General features: G+C 40.0%; 2 protein-coding genes across 3 annotated transcripts in view; one reads left to right on the top strand and one right to left on the bottom strand.

Moving 5' to 3' along the window:
* RASSF8 (Ras association domain family member 8) overlaps positions 1-20,903 on the bottom strand; it is a 93,418-nt gene that overhangs the window by 31,079 nt on the left and 41,436 nt on the right. For both annotated transcript variants that reach the window (XM_054086185.1, XM_054086193.1), the window contains exon 2: positions 19,093-19,187. The gene's annotated coding sequence lies outside the window, so the exon portion shown is untranslated. The remainder of the gene's footprint in view (positions 1-19,092; positions 19,188-20,903) is intronic.
* Positions 11,600-12,559, top strand: LOC128854279 (uncharacterized). Its single transcript, XM_054086209.1, is given in 2 exon segments — positions 11,600-12,008; positions 12,011-12,559. Coding segments are annotated over 2 exon segments (702 nt in total). The 5' UTR covers positions 11,600-11,800; the 3' UTR covers positions 12,505-12,559.

A 20,903-nucleotide genomic window follows, 5' to 3' on the forward strand; every position in this document is an offset into this window, starting at 1 on the left:
CATGAGATGCCTGGGATGCCAGGCATTGGTACTGAAGGACATGCAGTCCTAATTAAACAAAACATCTCAGTTGTTCAGTAATGCTGTGATAAGATCTTAGGTGCTCATGTACTCTGGGCTACCATCATACTGCTTATGAAGCATGAAGTCCAGTTTGTGTTTCCTTTCTGAAACAGAAGAAAAATCAAAAGTTCTAATTAAGATGTTTCCAGTTTCCACTGCTCTTTCTTAACTTAAAAAAAAAATAGCATCCATTTCTGTGGACACTTCCTTTTCACAGAAACATGGAGGACACGCTGTGTAGTCTAGAGAGCTATTAGCCATTAGCAACAGTGAGTGAGTTACACAGGATTAAGGATTTAAAACTTTGTCACAGATCCTAACACAAACAGCCTGTCCAGTCTTCTTTTAAATGAGAAGTGGTTGCTGGGATTTCTAATCTTTAATGATATGCAGCTATGGAAGCGTACAATACCAGGTAACATTAGGAGGCCAGAATGGCTCATTAAGCACAATTACCCAGCAAGCAATCTAAACCCTGTAAAGAACTGCAGGGGAAATGCCCACACAAAGTTTTTGCTAAAGTTTCTTCTAATTGTAAGATAGTAAGCAAATAAAGACCTAAAGTAATCCAAAATATAAAGCACTCATGAGTCCAGGCATCCAAAACATGACACTGGAATTAAAAAGCAATTACACAATATATCAGAAATAAGAATGAAAATATTTTTTAGTGAGGAAATTGAAAAGCTACATTAAACATCAACATCCAGCTTGCCCATGTGCTTCTAAGCATCTTTACCAAAAAGAAGGTATTCATTCCTCTAAAGAAAGAGCATTAGATGTTAGCAATCCTGAGGAACAGTTAAACATTCTGTGGTTTAAACATCCTTAGCACAGTTGTATATCAAATTTTCTTGGTTTTTTGGTGCAAAACAGAGTTCAATAGTTTTACACCATATGTATCTAATGCAGACCAGCTGAATAAAAACAAAACAAACCAGAAAACCCCCAACCATGCAACTCCTTAGGACATCTGAGTTACTGAAGAGGTGACAATAAAGACCTATAGTTTCGATAGCAACTAATTTAAGATTATTCATATAGCACATGTTTCTGTTTTTCATATGTTCAAGGGGCTTCAATTCCAGAAAGTACTGAGGCCTCAGGCTCTGCAACTTCAATTACTTCAAACACCTCAAATGGAGTAGTCCAAAACAGATGGACTCTAGTGACTCAAAATTTTTATCTCATTTTCTAATCCATTTCCATTCTCATTTTGCTAACGGGTTTCACTACATATTTTCATTTTAACATCAAACAATTTTTGTGTTATTTTAGATGAGTGAACCTCATGTTTTCCAAGGAACACTTGGCAATTTTGTCCCATAAAGAACCCTGCTCCTGCTTTCTTCTCTCTTCCTCATCTCAATTATAGAAACAGCTTCTAGTGTTATCATCCCTGTTCACAAAGCAACTGCTTTGTAATAAAGTCCAATAGGCAAAGAACAAGGCTCTGGAACCAACACTATAAGTCTTCAAGACCTTCTCCTTTCTTTTCTTCTTCCTTCCTTCTGCAGTGTAAACAATTCAGCCATGGGCACAGACAGATCTGAGCAACCTCCACAACACCAGAATAAGGTAATGTAATAAGTGAAAAGACATCCTGCAGCTTGATAGACACACAGACAACACATGCATTTGTTAAGATATAACTTTGTATGCAAGTCTATTGTATCCTATACAGGGAATGTATTAGGGTGGTTACAATAATTTTATAGTGATCTGCTAGAAACCAACTATGGCAAATAGGCCATTTTAACAGAATTTGCAAAGGCAGTTCCTTGTATTTCACAATCCTGCTTCTCATTGTATCCATATCCATTCAATATCAAAAGAACTAGATTGCTTAAATCTTTATCATTTTAGGGTGGAATGTTCTTGCATAAGTGGCAAGATGTGCACATAAAGTTACCCCACACTGAAGTCCTTTGACAGGTATTACTATTCAGAAACAGTCACGTTCCATAGAGATGCAGTTGCACATCTCTGAAGGAAAGGCACTGGAAGAGGCAGGATTGCAAGGCAGCAACCTTCCACTGGGAATAGGAAGATCCCAGACTGTCCCTGAGCCTCTAGAAGACACTTTCATCTCTGACGTCTACAAACCAGTGCAACTGCTCACTCAACTTCTGCTCAAATTTAGGCCAACACACAGCTCATGCTTGCATCCGATGTTTGCTATGAGCAGCACCATGAGGTCAAAGCGAGAGCACCACATAGGCAGGACACACTGGCCAGAAAGAGCTAAAGGACATTATGCACCCATTATCATCCGCAGTGTGCTGTCTCCTGCAGCTATAATCCTTGCATACTGGTTGTCTGGTAGCTTCTTCAGAATCTGCTAACTCATGGAAACAGCAGACTAAACTCCCACGCTCGGTGGTACAAATGCATCGGCTCACCCAAAAAGCTTTTGAAGCAGCTCCAACACCAGCTGGACTGCTGAGGCTTTTCTGCATCCTCGTGTGACACATGGGACAGACATACCATGACAGAGGATAAAGGAAGAACACTCTCACCATTGGCTAGGTAACCATTTTGCACATAGATGCACAAGTTACAAATTGTGAGTTAAGAGTTAGAGAACTTGTGAGCTAGACACCTCATGAATTAAGGGACAAATTAGCAAGTTCATGTGTTAGACTAGCCTGTATAATGGGGCCTGAGCCACTGTTTGTTGTGTATTTGTTTTCTTGACTAATGACCACAAAATAAAGCTTAATTTACAGAGTATGTTGTCCTATAAATTCGAGAGATCCAAATGGACCATGACAGCTACATACCGATATAGATAAGAAAAGAACAAGCTCTTTTCACAATGTTCCAATCAAAGTTTGCTTGCTGTCCTCTTTTAGCTTTTTTTTTTAGCCTTTTTTTTTTTTTTTAGCTTTTTTTTTCCTCTTTTAGCTTTTAGAAGCAATACAGTTCAGCAACATTTTGAAAAGAAAGGATTAAATCTGGTCTCAGTGGAAGAAATCCAGTCTGCTGACCCAAAGGTCACAGTAAGGTCACTTCAAATGTGTTTTCACCATAATCTGCAATTCCCTCCTCAACATACTGACCAGCCGAAACCTTGACCTGGAACAGCTACAATCATCGCCTGAGAATTCATCTGTATGTATGCCACAGTCAGTTGATAGTAGTAGTTTGGATCTGTCTGTAAAATGAAGTCATGTTGCACACGGATTTCAAAGAGAAAAGAGTACAATCAAAACTTTCTGCTCTTATTTTCATTCCCAGCAATCCCTGCCTGGAAAGGAAGCAGTTTGCTTTCACTGCAATATCTGCATCCTTTGTAGGTGGTCAAGTCTGTTGTCCTCCCAAGGGAATAAAGAAAAATTCTACGCATGGAAACTTATGAGTTTCCAACTCTCTAAGTGGGAGTTGTCTGCAGAAGAGAAAGCCCTTAATTAAAAACAACTTTGGAGCTGAAGTCCTGCTTGTTCAACTATTTGCAGCCCTTCCACTTTCAAAAGCTCACTGGGATCCTAGATACAGGAATCTGAAACATTTAGGCTGAACTAACCAAACTTGAGAGCTTTCAGTGTTAGTAATATGCTTTCTTGCCTTAGTAGTGCTTTAATACTACAAGTATCCAGAGATAAAATACCTCCAAGCTATTTCCAAAATCTTTGTTTTCAAAGTTAATGCACATGCACTACAGCATAAAGCTATACTCATACAATTTCATGGCTTTTACTGAAGAAATAAAAAAAGCTGGAGAACAGTCTCACTTTATCCGAATTCCAACGTTGGGGCGGGGGTCACATTGTTTCCATATGCAAACACCATGTGGTATATCCTGCACTTTGCTGACAAGAGGCAATATAATACTACGCTTCTGAATCCTAAACAAATAATACTGTAATCCCCTGTCAGCTGCACAATAACTGCTGCACTCTGTCAAAACATACTTTTAAGGATAAACATGCTAATAAAACCTTCAGAAAAAATATCAGAAACTAGTCCTGCTTGAGTTCTAATGCTTCCTTCCACAAGCCATTTCCTCTCAAAAACATTACACTTGCAGAAATGCAAAAGCAAATGGGGGTGTGAGTTCTTACCTTTGCAGGAGACCAGAAATACACTGCCACAGGAGCCACTTTGAGTAACATTATGTAGAATAACAGTGTCAAAAGAGATCCGAGCAACATGGTTTCAGGCTTGAAACCACAGCGAAGGTGATAGCACTTCAACTTCCAGAATGAACAGGAGAGCTTTATAAAGCCGTATTTTAGAGAAAAATGACAAACACTGACTGGAAGAAAATCTATAGGGTTAGATCCTCTGGTAAAACCAGACCAAGAACCAGACCTACTTACAGGCAGTATGATGGAGACTGTTATATCCTTCTGTGCTACAGGAACAGACTTCACAAAACCTGCAGTGCCAGGACTCCCTACTCAGTGCAGCAAAAGGACAGAGGGAAACACTCAGGGACACGCACCAAGTGTCCGAGTGCCAGATCCCCAGAGACAGGGGCACCGGCAAACGAACCCCTCTCATATTCAGGCTCTTCCATCAGGCTGTGTGAGGAGGGGGAACATTCACAACTCAAAGTCCTTCTCAGCAGTTTTAGTAACAAATTCTTTTACTTGGTTTGAATACAAGACCTATGGATGAGGAGGAGACTAAATGCAGTAGTTCAGAGCATTGATCCCAGAAGTAGGAGAGCAGGGTTCTAAGCTCTTCTTTGAAGGGAGATCAGGGTTCTACGCTCTTCATTTGAAGGGCTTCAAAGCCCATCTTTTACTTTCAGGTTAAGTATAATGTTAGAAGATGGCATGTATCATTTCTTTTGTTGTGAGGCCAACCCCCACCTCACCACACCTGTGTTTGTGAGACTGCAGAAAAAGCAAGAGGAATTTTAGCTGTACAAGTCTGGTAAATAAAGGCATCCCAGCAGTATGGATAATTTTTCAGTGCTTTATACTGCTAACAGTTTGGATTGTAAAAAAGAAATCCTTTCAGAGACGTGTATACACAGTCCTAGCAAAAATAAAGACTCGGGAAGCTCACACTGTGTCTCCTAAAGCACAAAAAGCACACGTCAGGGTCTTCAGGACAGTACCACGAAGAGAATATTAGATTAACTTGCAGATGGTTAGACATAAAAGCTCTCTCTAAAACACCAACAGTGACTAAAAACCAGGACCAGATGTATATCCATGCAAGATCTATTAAATAATAGGGGAAAAATAATGAAAGTTAAACTTCTATGAAATACACCAATCATTAAACATTCTGACTTCATTAATCTAAGGAAGGAAATAAAACCTGAAGACACACACCCTCACACTAAACAATACAAAACAATTCATTGAATCTTTCAGATTTTTCAGTATTCTATTATATAGCACAAGGGCAGCAAATTTTGAAGAAAGCACACTCCAAAGCAAAACAGCATAACAGCTTCATTTTAGGACATGCTTTGGACAAGTACTGGATTACCTAGTCCAGTCTCAGAAGTTCTCCCCATCCTAAATTGCTTTACGATTCTTATTATTAACATATCTGTTAACATCTAGGGGCAGGTTAATACAAACATGCATATTAACCAGGAAGTTCAACAGTCAGTGTTCGGTTTACCAGATGCAACTTTTAAGATGTGGAACAAGTAAGACTATTTGAATGAATTAGCACCACTTATTAAGTTCCAACTTCAGCATCCAGGGAGCAGATGTAACAGCTGAATCTTCCATCCTGTTATGCTAACAGGTAACTACTAGGATTTCTTGCTTCTTGTGATGTTGCAAAATGAGAGGAAATGTAGAGTGCAATACAAAGTAAACGGTAAATAATGTTCAGACTTCAGTCTTTTGGGGATGGGGGGTAGTGGTGGCTTTTTTTTGTGTGTGCATGGTGTTTTCCTTTATTGTTTGGATTTTTTGGGAGTTGTTTTCATTTTCTCGGAGTTGTTTTCTTTTACTCTTTTAAAAATTTTCTTCCAGGGGTCAAGTTGCCCTTTAACTACTTTACGAAACAGGATTTTGCCTTGACACCAACCCTAGTTATCTAATCTATGGTTAGCTTTAACCTTGAAGTCTTCTCCAGCTAGAAGCGCCCAGGATGTTGCATTGACCTAAACACAATAGTAGAAAGCACTATTTCTCAAATGCAGGGACCCTATCACAGAACATTATTTCCACACTTGCCAAAAGACAACAGACTCCCCTTAAAACTTTTGCAACAGTCTAGCACAAAGAAATTTGTTAACACAGAGCTTGAGATGTCCACAAAACTTAAACCTCCTTCTGTGCTGTGGCATTAGTGCCAACTCATTACAAAATCACATGGAAAGAAACTACAATTGCACCAGTGAAGGTGTAGGCTGAGCTTCACGCTCCAAGATCCTTAAACTGGCCTAGGGCAATACCTCTGTAGAGACTCCAGGAAACCTCTTGCAGAGGTCAATCTACAGCCTCAACATTTAGCCAGCATTGGCACTCAAAAAATCCCCAAGCCTCACACTCCAAATCCCCTGCATGACTCCTAGGAGAATATAAAAATCAGCTAACAGGCCATAATGACTCACTACACACAGGTATTTGCTCATGGCAGCAATAGAAAGCTGAAGAAAACCTGAAACACTAAAACACAATGTAAAGCCTAATTAAAAATAGGAAACCTTAATTCAATACAAATCTAGTTTAGCATAAATCACTGCCAATGGAGTGTATCGTCTAAATCATCAAACAAGCACAATATTCCTCTCACTTAATAGCGGAATCAATCCAAGTAGGTCAAGTGTCAGACAGCAATGAGTGCAGAGTGCAGGATAAAGTACTGAGACGCAGAAGTTTTGTTAAATAGCAAAGTGAACATAAAAACCAAACAGAACTGTTAAAGGAACACAGTGGCACTTGAATCCTGCTGGCTTAAAACTAAAGAATTCAGCATCGGAACCATCTGCCTTGACATACACACAGCTCAACCTCCCGTTTGTCTCTGTGGTTACTTGCAGAAAAGCAACGGTCACTTTTAGAAAAACTGTGAGAGGAACTATTGCTACTTTGCTTCATTTTAGTAAAAAAACCCAAAAACTCAAAAATCACACCGTCTTGTAGATTCCTAGAAGCTTTCAAGTGAGTGGATAACACATCCATTTGATTAGTAAGTACTTTTGATCAATATCCCAAATTTCTGTCCACACTTAACAGGTAAAGTGTTGCTGGTTTAGCTAGGGGAAGGTTATGCTCTTACAATGTTTGCATGTGTCTCTATGCCCTTTTTATACTACTGCAGCTCACGAGCATATTTTACTGATGCTATGCCTATCTCAGAACTGAGGTAAGAAGCAAAAATCCATGATGCATTTAATTATAGAATCTCGAACTAACAGAACAGATTTTACATATCCAGTAAAAAGATAATCTAAACCACTCGTGACAGGCTATGACATACAGGTCCCTTTCCATGTTATTTTAAAACTTCCATTTTTCATTACTGGTAAAACACCTCCATAACACATTACTGGCACTGAGAGACCAGTTGGTGATCTAAGTAATTCTGTAGGTACTTTTGATACAACTCCCAGGAAAGTAAAGACATTCGAGATTTCACTGTAAAACTGAACTACCACCTATATTTTTTAGGTAAAGTTCTCTTTCCAGTTCAACCACAGCTTTTGCGTCAACTGTATGTAGGATAAGATCTATATATCCAGTATGGAATCAAAAATGGAAAGTTTAATATGTTACTGGCAGAAATTTATTTTCCCCTATCTTGGTCTACACAAGCTGCAGGATCTGGAACTACTGCTATTTATAATTCACATTTAACTTTTGTAATTTGTAAAGCTATGCTTCAGTAAAGAAAATAAGATTATATAGCTATGAAGAAAAAGACTCACTCCCCACCCTCCCTACTCCACACAAAAAAAAAAAAAACAAACCCAGACCTGCAAAGAAACTCTTGAAGGGTATACTGAAGAGACTGAACTAGAGACTGTCAACTAGACAGTATAACTGCTGATGTCCTCTGTTTTCTTCTAATAAAACCATTGTATTTTTCACTACAACATTAGTCTTTCAGATACATAACTAACAAGGAAGAAGGGTAGCTTCTTTTCCTCATCAAATTCAGAAATAGGTATCAATACAGACACAAAGTAGTCTTAAATCTTACAAAAGCGCTTTCATTTTATGTATGTATAGAGACACACACATATACATACACATAGTCATCATAAGCTAGGCTAGTAGCACTACTTCTAATATTTTGGTATAGTTCTTCAACTCTTTGCTGAAATATGTCTTAAGAGATTTTGTTTGGAAATTAGAGTGTACTAACTCCCCCAGGACCCCAGAATATTGATCACCAAGTATATTGACCAGCAAATCATAGCTATGAATGCATCACTAACATATGACATGGCAAAAAGTAGCCTACACATGATGTAAACACGGACTACCAGATTGCCTTCAACAGAGAAGAATGGGCAGTGCTTCACCCTCAATGTCTCTCAAAGTAAAGTCAAGAAAATCATACATGTTTACATTGAGTGAGTAGAGAGCTAAGCAGACACCATAAGTTAACATGTGACACATTTTAATATATCTCATGATTCTTGCCTTCACCTGTATGCCATAACGTATTTCAAGGAAAGGGATGGAGAGTGCAGTTGCATGAAAGGAAGGAGACAAAGAGGCCACACACGCTGTGCACAGTGTCTACAGCTAGCTGGGAAATAAGCCACTGCCACGCCACTCCCCAGTCCCAGAACTGAACAACTCTCATGTTTCCAAGATATCTGATCTGAAAAAGCATTATCCTCACTGGTTACACTGAAATACCAAGGGCATATTAATTGCTACGTTAAGTTGCTTGAATAATGCCTTTGTTTCTATATCTAAAATTCTAGTAAGCTTCTTCCATCTATTCTTGATCATACTTGAAAATGGTAAATAAGCTTCAGTCTTACACAACCCTCAGCAGAATAACACAATTCAGCTTCTTGACTGTCTATCTACTTCAAAAGCAAGTCCTCTGGTGTTTATATAATTAAATGACCAGAACCAATCATCAAAACAATGTTTGTGTAACAGGAAGCATGCTAACAGCATTTTCTCTTCAAAGACTATTACAGCTATCTGACCCTGTCCAAGTCACTCTAAATCATCAAGTTTTACATTTCTAAAGAGAGTTAAAAAACCACATGGAAGAGCATTATTTTCAGATAAAAATCCAAACCTATCCACAAATGAACATTGCTGTACAGTTACTCCTCTCCCCACTTACTGAAAGCCTTGTTTGAACAGTGGCATAGATTATCTGTTTTCCTGTTTGGATAGACAGGGTTCTAAAAATGCCTAAATGATGTCTCACAACTTTTTCCAGCACAGTGAAGAGTGGGCATATAGATGGTAGCTATGTTTTAGTTGCTCTTTTTACTGTTTATATCATAAAGGTTGCCACAAAACTGAGCAAGATCCAGAATAAGATGTTTCAAATTTTAACAGCAAACTAGTGGTGATATATATATCAAGACACTTAATGAGTATAACAGTGTTGGAGTTTGTACTTAGCAAGTAAAGTCGTCGGATATGGCAAGATAAAGCAAATTGCAATTTTTACTGCATGATCTAAGGAAGTCCATAATGGTTTACAAGATCTTACTTTCCAGTCATGAACAGAGAGCCACAAGCCTAAAAAGGCTTGAATACCGGCTTTGCATCATACATACCAGTAGATTCACAGGAAAATTAAGCATACACAGAAAGGCTCTTGAGAGCAAGGCTCTGACTACATTTTTTAAAATACAACCCTTCTCCAAGTCAGCAGAAATGCAATGAAATTATAAGCTTCCTAAAGCATGTTCTTATTTCAGATCAAGTACTTGTGCTAGAACTACTTAGTTTTACTTAGGGAAATGCTGTAAATGCACAAGTGGATATACTAGTTCCTTGCCAATACCCTGGTGTAAGAGGTACTTATCAAAAAAAAATCAAAGCAAAACCCAAGAAGAGTATCTCCTGTGCCCAAGAAATTGTGCAAATCATCAGGCTACAGGATTTTGCAGAAACCATCCATTGCAGACACCCTCTCATTTCACGTGCACAGCTAAGTTTCTCCCTGCAACAGGAACTTTGAACCCCAGGGATCTCCCAGAGATAACTGTCAAGTGTGAGAGAAGCAAACTGTCTTAGTGTACCAAACTGAGAAGCTTCAGCTTAGGAAATCCTGTTCAAATGCCCTCCCACAAGGGAGAGGCTTGAACCTTACTTAGAAGTGTGCTCACCAATGATTTGTCAAACAAAAATATAATGCGATGAATTCTGCCAGTCTGATCCTTTTCTTACTTTCCTTACTGATAATCCAAACTGACAGGAAAGCCTGAGGATGAAACAAAAAGCTGAAAAGTTTGATTTTGCTCAAAAATAGGTGTGCATTTGTTAAAAAAAATAAAAACAATTCTAAATTTTTCTGTTTTGAACAGAACTTTGCTAAAAATGAACACTCTGAAAATAATAATTTTCTCACCTGCACAGACACAGACAAACAACAGAATACTTGGTTTTAGAAGAAATCTGAAATTTTAACCTTTTGGATTTGATGAAAGCACGTGGGCTTTTAGTCTTTTTTTGTGAAGAAACAAAGCCTTGTTGTGGAATTCAAAGGGATACTTTGTCCAAAATGTAATAATCCTGTTACAGGTGCCAGACTTGGCCGGCTTCATGACAGGCTGTGCGGTTCTACAGCCCCCTGTCAAAGGCTTTAAGGCTTCAGTTAGAAGCCTTCTCAGACCTAGGAAAGGTTATACAAAAGAAGTCTGAAATTACTTTTATACTACAAAGCTAGTCCTAAAGAGCGAAGACAGGCATTCACATTTCTCTTCCTATTTAGCTTCTTCGCCTCAGTCTTTAATAGCAAAGGAAGTTGTTCCTTCCGTTTACAAATCCAAGAGTTAGAGGGGCAGATTGAGGCTCCCGTGATCCAAGAGGAGGCGGTTAGAGACTTGCTTGTCCAGCTAGACGTCCACAAGTCTATGGGGCCGGATGGGATCCACCCAAGAGTATTGAAGGAACTGGCGGATGTCCTTTCCAAACCCCTATCCATCATCTTCCAGAGGTCCTGGCTGACTGGGGAAGTTCCACTAGACTGGAGGCTGGCTGATGTTGTGCCCATATACAAGAAGGGTTGCAGAGAGGATCCAGGGAACTACAGGCCTGTCAGTCTGACCTCAGTGCCAGGGAAAGTCATGGAACAGGTAATCTTGAGTGCTATCATGAAGCACACGCAAGAGAACCGGGTGATCAGGCCCAGTCAACATGGGTTTACAAAAGGCAGATCTTGCCAAACTAACCTGATCACCTTCTATGACAAAATCACTCAACTACTGGATGGGGGAAAGGCTGTGGATGTAGTCTTCTTGGACTTCAGTAAAGTCTTTGACACAGTTTCTCACAGCATTCTGCTGCAGAAACTGTCAGCCTCTGGCCTGGACAGGCGCACACTCTCCTGGGTTGAAAACTGGTTGGATGGCCGGGCCCAGAGAGTGGTGGTCAATGGAGTTAACTCCAGCTGGAGCCCAGTCACAAGTGGAGTTCCTCAGGGCTCAGTACTGGGTCCAGCTCTGTTCAATGTCTTTATCAATGACCTGGATGAAGGCATCGAGTGCACCCTTAGCAAGTTTGCAGATGACACTAAGCTGGGAGGAAGTGTCGACCTGCTGGAGGGTAGGGAGGCTCTGCAAAGGGATCTGAACAGGCTGGACTGCTGGGCCGAGACCAATGGGATGAGGTTTAACAAGGCCAAATGCCGGGTCCTGCACTTGGGGCACAACAACCCTATGCAGCGCTACAGACTGGGGGAAGAATGGCTGGAGAGCTGCATGGAAGAGAAGGACCTGGGGGTGCTGGTTGACAGCCGACTGAACATGAGCCAGCAGTGTGCCCAGGTGGCCAAGAAGGCCAACGGCATCTTGGCTTGTATCAGAAATGGGGTCACCAGCAGGTCCAGGGAGGTTATTCTCCCTCTGTACTCAGCACTGGTGAGACCGCATCTCGAGTACTGTGTTCAGTTCTGGGCCCCAGAACTGAACAGAAGAAGGATGTTGAGGCTCTGGAGCGTGTCCAGAGAAGAGCAACAAAGCTGGTGAGGGGGCTGGAGAACAAGTCTTATGAGGAGCGGCTGAGAGAGCTGGGATTGTTTAGCCTGGAGAAGAGGAGGCTGAGGGGAGACCTTATTACTCTCTACAACTACCTGAAAGGAGGTTGTGGAGAGGAGGGAGCTGGCCTCTTCTCCCGAGTGACAGGGGACAGGACTAGAGGGAATGGCCTGAAGCTCCGTCAGGGGAGGTTCAGGTTGGATATCAGAAAAAAATTCTTCACAGTAAGAGTCATTGGGTACTGGAACAGGCTGCCCAGGGAGGTGGTCGAGTCGCCTTCCCTGGAGGTGTTTAAGGAACGGGTGGATGAAGTACTTAGGGACATGGTTTAGGGAGTGTTAGGAATGGTTGGACTCGATGATCCAATGGGTCCTTTCCAACCTTGTGATTCTGTGATTCTGTGATTCATGCAGCTCAATGCAGGAAAGTACAAAGTAAGTCCTGCATCTGGGGAGGAACAACTCAATGCAGCAGTACATAATGGGGGTCATCCAGCTGGAAAACAGCTCTCCAAAAAAATACTCTGAGATTGCTGGTGGACACCAAGGTCAACACGAGCTAGCAATGTGCCTTTGCAGTGAAGAAGTAGTATTCTGGAGTGCATTAGCAGGACTGCTGCCAGCAAATGGAGGGAGGGATCTTTCCCCTCTGCTCGGTGCTAGTGAGCCCACACCTGGAGCGCTGTGTCTTTTTCTGAGCTCCCCAGTACAAGAGATACTTGAATACACTGGAGCAAGTATACTTGCTCTCTACAACTACCTGAAAGGAGGTTGTGGAGAGGAGGGAGCTGGCCTCTTCTCCCAAGTGACAGAGGACAGGACAAGAGGGAATGGCCTGAAGCTCCGCCAGGGGAGGTTCAGGCTGGATATCAGAAAAAAATTCTTCACAGAAAGGATCATTGGGCACTGGAACAGGCTGCCCAGGGAGGTGGTCGAGTCACCTTCCCTGGAGGTGTTTAAGGAACGGGTGGATGAAGTGCTTAGGGACATGGTTTAGGGAGTGTTAGGAATGGTTGGACTCGATGATCCAATGGGTCCTTTCCAACCTTGTGATTCTGTGATTCTGTGATTCTGTGAGTGATCTGAATATTAACTTGAAGGTATTTGTAAGTGCGATTTTGCAATTTGACAAACAATATAGACTTTACATTTGACTCCATTTAGTTGCTAATTTTTTCTTTCTCACCTCAACATATCAATTACTAAAACATGTTTCCTTAACAACTGAAATTAAAAGCATAAACTTTTATTTCTTTAAAGTCTAGAAATTCTTATTTTTAAACAATGTGAAGCTACCCTCTGTAGGAACCAGTCTACAGAACTGCCAAGCCTTCTAGGAAAGAAAAAGAAAAATGACTGTATCAGAGTGACATGCTTCCAAAAAGCAGTTTCTTTCCTGCCAGAGAGAGAAGCTACCAATGTGCATTGCAATTAGTGCAAAAATCAATACAATCTTTGCAGTTGCAGGCTGAGAAAACTAGTTTTAGTTTTCCATCAAATGGAAAAACTCTGAGCTATTGTTAGAAGTTGGGTAGCATGCACATAGCTTTTCCTCACAAATGTTTAATAACTGTGTATCATTGAACCATCATGTCAGGTCTTCTATTGCTATGATAAGAAGTAAAATATTACAGAACTCTCTAGTGATCAATAAATTAATAAAAATCAAAACTATGACCTCAAAGACGTAAGTCAAGCTAGCTTAACAATTAGAGCGCACAGGAAACGCATGATCCCATTCTTTTCACTCCTTTATAGAAAAAGCCTACCCAGCAAGTGCAGCAGTGAGGGGATGCAAACCTTGCCAAAGTTCAATGAATTAATTGAACAAAAGTATGAAACTGTTTGCCTGCAACATCAAGGGCCTGGATGCGGTCACCCGTATCTTAAGTGGTAAAGAACGAATCAAACATTTTTGAGGCAGAATAGCTAGGCTTTCCCGTCTCTTTACATAAGTGGCATTTCCACATGCCACCCTCCCCATCATTTATTATCAATACTTCTCTCCTTGTTTCCAGACATACTGTCTACACTTACATTCCATTTTCAGTTTGCCCTCAGCTGGCAAGAGAATGATGAATACAAATTTTGAAAAACCACTAGCAGAATTACCAGTTTTTAACATAAGACCAGTGTATTTACACAGAAACAGTCATAGTATTCAACTTTAAATACACCTCAAACTTGAAGTACAAGTGCTACAAATGCAAAAAAAAAAAAAAAATCATTTAAACCTAGATAGAAGATCTGAGTTTTATGTAAGTACAAATTTACATAGGCCAATAAGAAGGGGAAGGAACATCACACTTAAACAAGAAAGCAAGAAGCTATACAACAAGTGAACAAGTGAGGAAAAGGAAAGAAATCTATGCACAAATCATGGTGTCTTCAACTTCAGCTATGCTGTCACACCAGTCCAAACAAGTGCAAGGTCATTAAGGAGCTGCAACACGGATAGCAAAGGAACAAGAGGTACATTGTGCAGTGTTCAGCTCTAGAGTGGGGAACGGAGAGACAGAAGAGATGAAAAGCATTCCTTGTAATCCAAAGAATGCAGCAATATTCAAGGATCCTAGTGATAACATTGTCAAGGCAATCTCAGGGTTTTCTTTGAGTCACTGGCTCAAAGACAGTATGCAAAAGGTGCGTACAGAGTAAGTAGAAACATGCAAGCAAAGCAGTAAAAACGTGAGAGGCAGCATATTTCCTTCAAGATTATTTCTCACCTCAACCTGAACTTCCTGGCCTGCCACAGAAAAACTCTCCTTGAACCAAAGATCCTTTTAGAGAGCACTCAGGAACTCATGCCATATCTTCATTCCTTTCAGTAGATAACTAGCAGCAAAGATGAGGGTAGGTGTGTGGAATCACAGCTAGATGGATGAATGAGATTTTCTCATTTGTGACCTGGAGCATTCAGATGAAAAAGAAATTCCACCCTGCTTACATGACAGAAATATGGTTCTGGAAAGGAGGACACTCAGGTTTTTGAGTCCAGCCAGTAGCACAAGTATCTCTTGGCTCAGGAGTGTCAAAGATTTCTACTTCATGCACAACACTGGTCACAAAAGTCTTCAGCAGCTATTCACAGCTGGAGGATCCAAATCAAGTCTCGATGCTTAAATACCAACAAAGTATGAGTTTGTTGCTTATTAATCTTCTTTACAAAGCTTCCATGATATTTCCCTTTCTGCATTTGGAAACCATATACAGTGGATAACCAGTTAGAAGGTGTTTGCTGGTCATACAAATGGAAGGTAAAAAACTGCTCAGGAAAGCAGTACTGTACAGCAGGCTCCTGATCCAGTAAGATATTATTACTCAAAAATAGGTAGCGTATTACTGGTGAAAGCCTCTGAAGTGTCTCAAAACAAAGGTTTTGTCAACTATATTTAAGACTTCGTGTAAGTTCAATCAGCTTGAAGACCTACATTGAACTTTAAAGAAAAAATTAGTCTATAATTCTCAAACAGGTCCATTTCTGTCCTCTTTCCATACTTCAAGTTGTGGAAGGAGAAAAAAAAGTTTCTCAAAGTCACTCTTCTGCTGAAATCAAAGACAGAACTAAAATCTGAATTTATCAACTGAAAGAAATTTCATGAAGTATAAGGGTCCTGGACCACCGAGTATTCACAAAGAACCTTGTCATGATCTACTGCTTTTCTAAGCTGTAAAGACAATCAATGATAGCAAGAGGCAGCATACTGGGCCAAGACTAAATGTCCATCCAGCCCTGTAAATCCATTTCCAACAGGAATTCATCACTCTAAGCAGGTGATTGATAATGACCTTTCACTGTAGGCTCTTTGAAAACTCTGATAGAAAAATACATCACCTTTGAGGGTGACTAAAATTTTTCACCATCTGGTATATAAAACACTTTTATTCTGAGTAGCAGCAGCTTACCTTTGCTAGTAAACAGTTCAGAGGCAATTGTAACTGTGACTATGACATTCAAAAGGAAACAGTTTGCACAACTACAAAGTCTCAGCACAAGAAAGAGCTGTTCTACATGACTTGCATGAAGAACCTGCAAAACTGAGAAAGGTAGTACCTCTTTAGAGGAATGTGGAGCAGGACCTGAAACTCTGACTGATGGTGTTGTAGAAAAGACTGCGATTTTGTCTCAGTAAGCTAGAATAATAAGAAATATATTGGACATTTTTCTTCTGTCACTTTATTTATTGAATTGCACTGAATAAAAGAGCATATTTTTATTTTTTTTGAAGTACAAAAATCTATTATGACTCCATAATTTCAGCTGGGAAGAAGTGTTTTATTAAGCTACATACTCCAAGCTGAACCTTTGCCTTGTGCCCCAAAATAAGCCACAAACTGAAGTAATATAGTAAAAAAAAACTAGATTAGTTATGCTTATGAAGAAAAAAAATGGGTTTATTCAAAAATAAGTAACTCTTCCCATGCAAGGATGGGCAAGCACAGTCTTGATGAATTTTCAGCAGGTACATACCTCCTTCTCATACAATAAAATCATTCAAAGAGCATAACTCACATGGCTCGTTTCAAAGTGACAAAGGAGTGACACTGCAGTCACCTGGCAGCTAGTCACAGACTTCTTCCACTTAAAGGAATTTACTCACATAATAGTCACAACAAATACTTAAATATTTCAACTTGCCAGAAGAAAACTGACTCAGTAGCACACGTTCTTAGTTTCTGGGAGTTCCAGATTAACATACATACATACATATATGTGCTCTGGCTGAACGTTACCTGGCAAAAATAGGAGACTAATGTCTTGATATATTTTGTATGCCTTCTCAGTCAATAGGACTTTCTTGATTGCCTGTACTACTACTCCAAACAGAATCATCATATTCTATAGCAAGAATATGTCGTGCAGGTTGCAGGCAGCAATTAATATTCTCAAAAAGTTTGCTTTAGAAATGATCAACTGATGTATATTAATGAGACACATAACATGCCTAGAATGCAAGACTGAAAGTACTTAAATGAATAACCAAAAAGACCTGCCAAAGGCAGGGCATCTTAAGTCAATGTCAGCCTCTAAAGCTAGCCTCAAAGACAATACAAGATTTTTAATTCTGTACATACATATATGTGCATATACACACATATATATAGAATCATAGAATCATTTACATTGGAAAAGACTTAAGATTGTGAAGTCCAATCTCAACCCATCAATGCCCAGATCACCACTACACCACGCCTAAGCACCACATCTTTTAAATCCCACCAGGGACGGCGACTCAACCACTTCCCTGGGCAGCCTGTTCCAACGCTTGACAACCCTTCCAGCGAAGAAATTTTTTTAATAACTCTGATGCAACTGAGGCCGTTTCCTTTCATCCTATACACTTGAGCAATGCTCCTATATAGCATACACAGTGCATCTTACGTATGCGTGTATACATATTTCTACTAGATAACACTCTACACTATATCAAGGACAATGAAAATAAATACTTTCAGTCATACAACATTACTACCTATCCCTACAGAGCTGGAAGAACCACCAATGACTGTGTACTTCATTTTTTCTTGTAGTACGAAAAAGATGCTGTACCTTTATGCTTGCCTGTACTTCAGATACACAGAACAAACAAGACAAGCTGTCATTCTGGCAAGCAATCAAAATACCATTCTGTCTAGTTATACTATTCCTTCATCAGCTTCAATTATCAATAGAATACTACTACAAAATATTGTATTTGCAAATAAACCATTGTAGAATGATATTCTAGACAGGAAAATGCTGACAGAGGTGCAATTGGCATAGAAGTCTACCACTTAATAACTGACATAGGTACGTGTGACATAAGCTTCAAGTGAGGTCCATAAACTGTGACAAGTCAGAGAAGAAACTACATTCCACTCATAGACTTCGGAACACACTGGAAGAGAGAGTTTCCCCCACTTGCTCCACTAACTTCATTTACACCATGATACAGAGGACTCAAAAAAAAAAAAAAAAATCAAAGCAATATGAAAAGTACTACCAACGCATAATTTGATTATAATCATATACTACCAATGCATAATTTGTATATATTCTTACAGTGTTTAATCTTCGGTTCTGATATTGTCACTACATCAAAAATTAGGCACATTGTCTCGAAAAACACTATCTGCTACTGTTCTCTTTTCTTGACGTTTTGACACTTCCTGGATTTTTCGCAATGTCTGATTTGCCAAGCTGAAGATGTCTCCTTATATTCAGCAGTGTTTTAAATGTAGACTTACATTAAGAATGGGAAGCTGGACCGCAGGGGAACTGCGAAGCTGGACTGCAGGGGAACTGGGGGGTGTTTTACACAGTCACAGTACCATTCTGCAGAACTTTTATTTGAAGACAAAAATGAAAATGCCCCTTTCACCAAAAGTGAAGGCTCCACACAGTCTAGAATGATGTCACACCAAAATAGAAGTAAGTCTCTGCTCAGAGCACATATATGGCTTAACCCAAGAGGCAGTTGCAGCCTGCAGTTTCCAAACCCAGGGACAGCCACAGCAGGCTGTTGGCTCTACAAGTCGCCTACCAGCTGTTCCTAGCACTGAGAGCCGTTGCCCAAGACAACCTGATCAGCAATTAGAAGAGTCTCCTCTCATTCAAGGCACACTCCCCAGGAGGAGCTTAGCCTGGGGTCTCCCTCCTACACTTCTGGAGGGGGATATGCATGGGGGTCACATCATCACAGGAATAAACTTGGCAGGACTATTGTAGGTCTGCTCTGGAACACAACCGTTTTCAGGAAACAGATGTTGCACAGAGCAGGGAAGCTGGTATCCTTCTCAGACTTCTAACCTTAGAAAGAAAGAGGGAGTGATGAATATATGTATTTATGGAAGTTCCTGAAGCTTTAGAGTGCTATGCTTTATGTGCAAGTACTGTTAGAATGGAGACGGAAAACTCTGATTTCTGTCATAATTTCTTACCTGCAGATCAAGACAGCGATGTCCGTTTATGCAGTGGGTTTAGTGCAATCTGCTACTCCAGGCATAAGTGCCAACTCTGCTGACACGGTCTGTTCCTGGAAAAAAAGCAAACCAAATATTGTCATACACTGTAAAACTATTGTCTTGAGAGTAAATTCCTACTTCCCTCCTCCTCCCTTTAGTGCTTTTGAAAAAAAACATTCAGGTAGCACCTCTAGGTATGGCATGACATTTTCTGGCTATAAATAAATGTGCTTCCTAGGAACACCAGGAAAAATTAAGCACTGTATTAGATAGTCACGAGCATCTACCACCGCTAAACTGCAAATATAGGAAATTATTTCACAATCTTCTTCCCTTATTTTCTTTTTCAAGGAAAACAATCCCCAGACTGGAGGCATTCCAGACATAACCTCCAAGTGCTCTCAAACTTAACTATACCTCAACTCCCTTGCAATAGTGAAACACGGCCAATGCATGCATAAGGCGGCAAACAAAACTAGGCAAAAGGGTAACAAATCCCAAACTGCTGATGAAGACTAGTATTAATCAGCTTGGAAGGGATGCTTACTACAATGATGTTTAACAGCATCATTGCAACAGGCTTACAAACATTGCCTCATAGTATGTCATAGCCAAGGAGAACAAGTGGTTAATTTTAAACCTTCACCACCAAAGACTTTCTGAATATTTTAAAGGAACGTATCTGTTATTTGTAACACTAAATGAGAACCTTACAGTTTGACAGAAGCATAGAAAAATAGGTTTAAATCAGGAAAATTTTCCTCTAGTCTTTTAGTGTCTCCTCTTCGTTTTGTCAAGCATTCAATTTTGTCAAGAAAGATTGTTTTTCCCCTACCTGTCAGAGCCATATGAAAAGACTCAATAAGCACTAACTCCAGTGTAAGTATGTCATAAGGGCCCAGAAAACAACAAAAAACCTCAAAGTTCTGGAAGGAAAGGACTGGCCTGTTGTAAAATACTAGACCACGCGCACTATGCACTGAAGCTCTATAGGAGTAATTACTTCTTTTGCGATAGCCAAAAGTTTCAAAATATGACATTCAGGAGCTCCAGAGATCTTGGGCACATATCAAATAATTTTCACCACCACTGACTGGATAGTTTTCATTCACAAACCAATATCCATGAAATTCCCAAGTTGTCAGAATATGTTTTTGTGAAGCTCTCTTTTCTTTTCATTCTGTGGACCCACTAGCAATTTTTTACGGTTCATACAAGCCCCTTATTTTAGCTCTGAAATGATCATAAGCAGTTTTTTTGTTGAGTTTATGCCTCTCAGTTGAGAAGCTCTGACTTCATATGCAGAAGTGCTTTTTAAATACCTTTAATGTATCTGCTTGCAGTTACCTTACAGAACGTCGCTTTAGCTTTTGTACGCTGCTTCATTCACCATGTAGTCAGAGTCAAACAGAGTCATAGACAAAGCTGAACATTCATGTAACCCACATTAGGATAAATCACCAGTGCTTGAGCCCTAGTTACTTATCAACCCGCATATACTCAACATTAGATTAGGAAAATAAATCTGGTTGTACACTACAGATGGTGACTCAGTTAATCCAGAGGCATATATGCTTTAATTTTGCCAGGGGAGGGAGAGGTAGAGAGGAGAAAAATATCATCTCACCCCACACTATGAGACCTCAGCTCTGCTTCAAGATGCTAAAGCTGAATTCCTCAATTGCACACTGACCAACTGCCAAGATACAAGTTGCAAACATTTCAGTTACTGTTCCTTCTTAACTACAACTCCGGAATACTTTATACAATAGGCAAAGAACAGTGGA

The sequence above is a fragment of the Cuculus canorus genome, chromosome 1 (genome assembly GCF_017976375.1).
Source record: "Cuculus canorus isolate bCucCan1 chromosome 1, bCucCan1.pri, whole genome shotgun sequence".
Lineage (NCBI taxonomy): Eukaryota > Metazoa > Chordata > Aves > Cuculiformes > Cuculidae > Cuculus > Cuculus canorus.